Genomic DNA, 7,458 nt, shown 5'->3' on the forward strand with positions numbered 1-7,458 from the left:
ACACAAGCAAAAGAAATGCTGGAAAGCATCTGCAAAGACTTACAACAAAAACTAAAAAAGGTTACCATAGCTCACAGGTTAAGCACAAAGAAATGACACAGCCTATAGCCTGAGACTAGTACTTCTCCAAATTAACATTTGACCAAATTTCTCCTTCTGCTGAAAGGACAAGAGCTGCTCAGTGACATGTCATGGATCTGCACCCTGGGTTAGGTCAGCTTACCATCTTCAAATACAACTTACAAAAAGCAAAAAATAAAATTTTAAAATACCACCAAGACCACAGATACAAGTAGTAAGCAATTTTAATGAAACATTTAGCGCCTTGGCTTGCGCAGCCTTCCAAGAGTAAAAACACTACAAAACACTCTTTTACTTAAGTACAGCATATTGCACAAGACAATTAATCAATTAAGCATACAATTTAAATCACATACTTCCAATAACATTCCTTGTTGAGTCCCTGAGGCTCCAAAGTATCACACTTTAAAATTAAGATGGTTTCTTTTTTTTAAGTTAAATTTTTAGAACACACATTCACCTATACCAATTTGCAGTTTTTCCAGAACACAGCCCCCAAGAGAATCAGGATCAGAATTATGCGCTGTCATGAAATGGCTGCCACGGGGACTCTCTAGTTTTTTTATTTTTTTGTCCCTAATATGTTCCTGTAACCGAACCCTAAAACTCCTATAAGTTTCCCCTATGTAGAAGTTATTGCAGCCACATTTCAGCACATACACTAGTCTCTCAGTATTACAACTGTATTCTTATCCAGCTCTAAATTTAATGCCATTAATATAGGGAAAAGAACTCACTACATAATGACAGATGGAACAGCCAGCCATTATCATGATACCACTCATACAGATAAAGCAAGAAGTGGCTACTTAATTTATAACAACTCGTATTCTGACATGAGTAATGCACGATTTGCCCACAGCCAGTATGGTTTGATCATAACAGCAAAACCCATGTAAACAGACAAAGCCAGGCATGGGCAAATCCTGCATTACGTACATCCAAAAGTGATCTACTGCTATTAAAGAATAGCATTACTTAATACAGAAATACCTTACCTCTTGTAAATAATGTCATTGTATAACAGGTCATCATACTGCTTCAGTATGTTTTTGGTTCTTCACAGATCAAGTGCTGGAACAGGATGTACTGCACGAGTAGCCCCTGAACACAAACAAACCAGCATAGTGCATCTCTGAGTGTCACTGCAGACACACAGCTGTGGCAGGCACCAGGACCAGTGCATTTCCTTTTATTTTAGTAAATTTAATTTTCTTGTCTTTTTTTTATAATTGAAGTTAGCCAATTTTTGAAATTTCAAACTGACACCACCTATTATTAAAACACTAGTGTGATAGAGCAATCAGTTTATTGTGGTAAAACCTATATTAGTTTTCAACTGCAATTTTGTAGCCATAACCAAACCAACATCAATCACTGCCACTTCTGAAGTATTTTCTCATAGTAATACAAAGTTTTACCACAGTACACCCATTGTTTATTAAACCAAGGTAAAGCAGTAAAATCAGTTGTGACTTTTTATAGCCCAGTTATGATAACGTATTTATTTCATAGCAATTGCAAACTCTTTTCTGTGGATAAATTCTCTATCTTTCTATCTGTAAATATTGCAATATTTATCTGAAAAAGTTCATGTTAAAATACTGGATGAAAAGCACTTTCTTAAAAAATCTTATCTGTTTTTATAGTAACTCTACGCAGTCCCATTTTTGCTTTTATACTCAGTTTTATTTGGTCTTAGTTGAAAGTACAATGCAATACAAAAGCTTCACAGTATTTACAATTAAAGTAGAGAAATATGATTGCTGTTTTGGTAATGAAAAGACACCATAATTCACTTGCAGCTGCAGGCCCAAAGGATATTCACTGTAACAGTAGCAATTCTGACAAAAATGTCTAAGTAAAAACTTTCAGACTTAATGTAAATGGTACTTATTACACCCTACACATTGATCTAAAAGGAAATAAAACCTCAAACAGTACATCACTGCAGTAATAAACAGTATGTCCAAGACAGAGGAATACTTTCAGCCAGAGCAGGAGCTAGGTAAATTGGTGCCCAGGGCATTTACCCAGACTGGCAACCCCGTCTCCTCAAACATAATTGAGGAGGAACAATAAAAAGCTACTTCTGAACTGCAGTACTAACTTGCTGCTACATTTAGAGATGACATACCCTGTCAAAGTGTATTGTTTAAACAGTCACAACTGTGTAAATGGCTATGGCACTACTGCACTTCTGTCTGATTGGTACTGTTTTTCAATCTTGCCACCCTGACAGCTTATGATTAGGCCCCTTTCACCCTACCCTAGTTATGGCTCTGCTCTTAACAGATGTTCATACACAAAGTAACTTGATTTTTTATCACTGTATTTTTTTCCATAATTTTTTTTTTTTTACTTTCAGAAAGAAGCACTGAAAGATTTTACGGGCATCATTAAATTTGCAAGGCTTGTGTCTCTTGCCACTTCTCTGAATTGGTCACCTCTCCATCACCTTTAGCATTCCATTCCCAATTACCCTTTAAACAAGTACCTACCATCTCCTTGTTCTGCTGCCCATGCAGACCAGGCAGCAACTCTGCTCCGCACATCCACCTGTGTAACTGTCCCAGGAGGAATAGGAGCTGGTGCATTTGGAGGTGGCGGGATGCCAGCGTCACTTTTGGTGATCATCCTGTGTAAGAACAATGAAAAGAAGATTCAGCCTGAGAGTTTTCCTTTCATCGTAGAGACTGGCTCATGTTAAAGATTTCTGGCACTCATTTGCATGCTTCACTTGTTTGTAACTTTATCAAGTGTGAATACCAGAGAATGCACTGGAACATATTCCAACTTCCAGTTTTAACAAATTTTGCATTTTATCATCATCACTGAAAGAAATATGCAAATAACTTTTAGCAACAGTCTCTGACTCTGAACATAAGTACAAAAACATATGAAAACTTCATACAGTGAGTGTTACCACACTTAGAAAATAATCATACTGTATTGATATACCTGAGCATTTCAGGCCTTTTCTTCGGTTTTCCTCCCTTGCTGTCACTTATTGCACTTTCAATGTCTGCATGGATTAAATCAGCCTACAGAAATGAAACAGTGCAGTTGTTAAGTCATTACCTCAGTACTTAATTAATTACATGATTTTTCAGTAAAAAGCCAACCTATCACTGATGAGCAAATATATGTGCATGCTTTAGTCACAGGCCTAGCAAGTCAATGGTTACCACCCTGGCTCCCTATTGCCATCTTCACATACATCACTTCCTGTGATGCAGTAAGTCATTCTACACAGCTACACAATGTTTAGTCAAGGTGGAGATTCACAAACTGCCACAATATGGCTATTGTCCAAACAAGCTAAAAAAAATTGGAATCTAGATCTCTCTTGTGCATATTTGACTCCATGTTCTGAAGAAAAGATATTACACTTCCCTCTGTAATGGACTTAAATTCAGATTTATTTAAGAAATGGGTACTAATGGTAACGATTCTAAAACCTCCTTTTCCTAGAAAAGCATAACCTGTGGGTTGGTGTGGGTGACCGAAAGTTAACAGGAACAAGAACTGAAAGTAACTATCCACATTCAGGGGAACATCAAGAGTTGGAATATGCTTTCCCAACAAGCAGTTTTGTTTATTTTTGCAGGTAAGAGGGTCCAAATGAGACTGTAAGCTGCAGTAGGCATCTGGCCAAATCAGACTGCTCAGCTCCTCAGGACAGCTGACTCAAGAGGTCGTAGCTCTAACCTAAGACATCAACAAAGGAAACAATAGTGGAAGCGAGACACAAGCAGAAGCAGGACAAGAAAGGAAGAAAATCAAAACTGTAAACAGTGAGTGTGACTACCAGATTAACACCTTACGTGCTACGTAATACAGTACTGTGGTCAGGAACTGGAATATTTTTAACCTTATCTTGGTGCTATCTGCAGTCTTAATTTTCCTGTATCTATACTTCTTGAAAAAGACGTGTGTTGCCCTAGTGCACACCGTGCCTTCAAAAGACGAAATTATACTGGCAAACTTCTTGAAAATATTCTTATAACGACTGTATTATGAAGTAGTACTTATTTTCAGAAGCTCTAGTTAGGGTATACATCTGATTCTGCAGAATGTCACAGATTTTGCCTCATTTTTTTTACCCTCTTCTCAAAATTATTGATTTTCTGGAAACTCCCTAATGATTAGTCAGTCAATATTTGCAGAGATCAGTTTCATACTTCTACTGAAAATGCATGCTTATGCAAAACTGTTTGTTCCATTAATTCTTAAAAATAATTAGAATATTTAAAAACTGTCCCTGACATTAGACCTTTGTCTCCCCATTACAGTTTTCCCTTTGTCTCCATTTCTTGACCAAAGAAATTGAAAACTATGGGTCACAGTGTCATGATTTTTCCAATGATTCTCATAGGGCTGCATTCTTTGCTTACCTTCTCTACTTGCCCTGTCACATGTCCTTTCTGTGAGCTGTAGAAATACTCAAATTAAACTGCCTTTAAAGGACTAAGCAGTAAATAACTACAAGGACTCCTCCCCTTTCATTATCTTCTCTCAGCCAGTACTTTAGAAATTCCAGACTCGGATGTTCTGTAAACTGTGACTGACACCACAGTAAAACTGTTACAAATCCATAGAGACCATACCTCTCAACTGTACTGAATTACTTGGTATTTACTGGTTTTGAGTGCAAAATAAGGGGGTGCCACAAATTCCCGAGTGGCATCTTTAATTCCCAAATTTTTTTGATTATTTGTTTTTATATATACAGCTTTAAATTTATGCACCATGCATCACCAGCCTACAGAGGCATGCATGATGACATCAGCTTTGTGTCATCAGGGATTGCTGCTATTCAGTCGTAGCATGTGTGTGTGTGTGTGTGTGTGTGTGTGTGTGTGTGTGTAAAATGCCACAATTAAGTATACCTGTACCTTAGGTACAAGAAGCAAGAGCCTGAATTCTCTACCCATACCACTTGAGAGCTATGCTCCCAACTCCTTGAATCACATTGTCACAGAATATCTGGGATACTTTTGGTCTGTTCCTCTAAAAATGTGTGGTTTTCTGGCAAATCAGTAAGAACTGAATTAACTCATGACAGCCATTTAAGTTTCAGTCTTCCTATCTTTCAGGAAATGCATGGTAATACAAAACATTTTATTCTAGCAACTTTCCAAGATTATACAAGCAATGTTTAAAATATGTCTTTGGTTTTTGGGCCTATGTTCCCCCCCAATAAATTTTGGCTTTTTCCAGATTTCTTGTGCTGCAAAGTTGAAATATAGTTGAGTGTCAAGTGGATTTTACAAGTAGCTGAGAGTTTCGGGGGGAACAAAAGTTTAGTGCTGCTTATGCCAAATTTGTTTGCATTGTTAGTAGCATAACAGGTAGTATATACTTGCTTTTGATGCAGAAGACTGTGGGTTCTACTCCCACAATATGTAGCTGGATTGCTGACACTGTACTGTGTAATACTTTTAAAGGGGGTGGATGCTGCAGTCCTGAGAATGTCCTCTTTGGCATAGCTACCTAGTAACTATGAACCTGTTATCAGTTTGCCATCCATTCACTATTGCAATATTACTTAGCATTCTTTTAATGTAACATAGGCAATTTATTCTTCAAGGGCAACAGGCACTTTTACTTGTAGATTAAACCATGAAATCTAAAGTTCCATGATCAACCCCCCTCTTTTCTTCTGATTTTCCACATGGGGTCCACTGCTGCTTGTCAGCTGTCAACATCTCTCTTGATTTAACGCAGTTGTCAACATCTCTCTTGATTTAACGCAGTTAATTTTATTTTTATAGAAGAAAATTGTATTTTCGTTTTATACAAGTTCAAAGTTTGATACATATTCAAATGTTTATATAAACAAAACAATATTGTTTTGGCTATATTTTGTGTTTAATATTTTGTCTGTTCTTCAGTTTGTGTTTGAATGCTGATATCCCTCAATTCCACTGGAGTGGGTGGGGTTATAAATTATATATGCAAATTGTATGTTAATCAGCATACAGATTTTTGGCCAGTTGTACCAACTTTTCTTGGAGCTTTGTCCAGATTTTTGACGTTTCCAGGTTGAGAGGTATAGCAGAGAGTACATTGGTTCATAACTGAAATTGGATGGAAAGAAGAAGAAAGGGATGCAAAGACAGACGTAAGCTTTTCTTGGAGAAAAATAAAATAAACATTTTGGCCATTATGATATAAGCATCTGAAAGATTTCAAAATAAAGTATTATGTGATTTCATGCAAACTCAGTAGGATGCAGTCTGGAGAAGCCTAAACAGAGCAGAAATGCCACAAAATTTGAAGAACAGCTAAGCTAAGCCCTATATATGTGTGACACTTTATGAATAATTGTGTAAAGATTAATATACACTGAAAGAAGAAGAAATGAGTGTAAGATACAATTGTTCTTTATGAGTAGCACAGGAAGTACTAAGGATGTGGGAAGAACATTTAGATGGATTGTTGACCCAGAAGTGCAGCACTGAGGGGTTACTGCTGCACTCGAGTGTGTCACCTTTGGGATAAGATGTTAAACCGAGGTCCCATTTGCTTGAGTTGGTGGTAGCTCAGGTGGATGTACAAGATCTCACAGCATCTGTGAGAAAGAATGGGGGAAGTTCCCCATTGCTCTGGCCAAATTTCCCCTAGTAGTATAAATGCCACCTTGAGTCTCCTCTTAAAAGAAGCTACTAGCCAAGTGGGACTAACCCTGTCAGCAAAGGAAATACATAAATAAATTTTACTCACAGATCCAGGATGACTGCAGTCTGCAATATGAATAATGAATGTCTACAAATGCATAAAAGACAGGCACACAGTATAAGCCATACCACACACTGGAATCTTTAGCAGTCTACAGATCTGCTCCAACTCCAGAGAGTACTGTTACAACCACTCAGAATGCAAGTAAGGTCCACAAAGCATTCAAGGAGTAAAAAGTGTAAATCACAAACTACTCCACGGAGTGAAGGAAAAAATCCCAAATTGTGATGCTGGTGATCCATGTTCAGCTAATGCCTTGGTGGTGCATGATGAGAAGAGATGTTAAGGCTCCACCTGCTCACCTTTACCACAAGTGTGTGTGGATTACATCGCAGTGGAAAGGGTAGAGTTAAGTCTGCTTGCCAAGCCCTAGAGAAACATAAAGCAGATAGATAGATATTTAAACATGTAGGAAAGCCAAGTAGACATCACTGGCAGTCCAACCTACACAGGCCATCTTGGCAAGTACCAGGTAGGGCTGAAGATGTAGCAAGTACCCTTGCTTCAACAGCAGCAATAGTGTCTTCCATGCTAAACTGTCACCTCTCATGGAGAACAGCCTTGTCATCACCAGGACAGAAAGGGTCAATGATGATCCCAGCCCACAGAGGTTAAACACCTAAGTGAACCATA

At 37.9% G+C, this 7,458-nt stretch overlaps 1 protein-coding gene across 1 annotated transcript in view; it reads right to left on the reverse strand.

Annotated features, from left to right (window-relative positions):
* LOC122815029 (epidermal growth factor receptor kinase substrate 8-like) overlaps positions 1-3,146 on the reverse strand; it is a 351,458-nt gene extending 348,312 nt beyond the window's left edge. Inside the window, exons 1-2 of the mRNA XM_044087280.1 lie at positions 3,043-3,146; positions 2,583-2,719 (exon numbers count right to left, since the gene is read on the reverse strand). Coding sequence (XP_043943215.1) covers positions 2,583-2,719; positions 3,043-3,050 — 145 coding nt within the window. The 5' untranslated portion in view covers positions 3,051-3,146. The remainder of the gene's footprint in view (positions 1-2,582; positions 2,720-3,042) is intronic.
* Between the last annotated feature and the right edge of the window lie 4,312 nt (positions 3,147-7,458).

Source organism: Protopterus annectens, chromosome 11.part0, assembly GCF_019279795.1.
Source record: "Protopterus annectens isolate FY-2018-M chromosome 11.part0, PAN1.0, whole genome shotgun sequence".
In the NCBI taxonomy this organism is placed as follows: Eukaryota; Metazoa; Chordata; order Ceratodontiformes; family Protopteridae; genus Protopterus; species Protopterus annectens.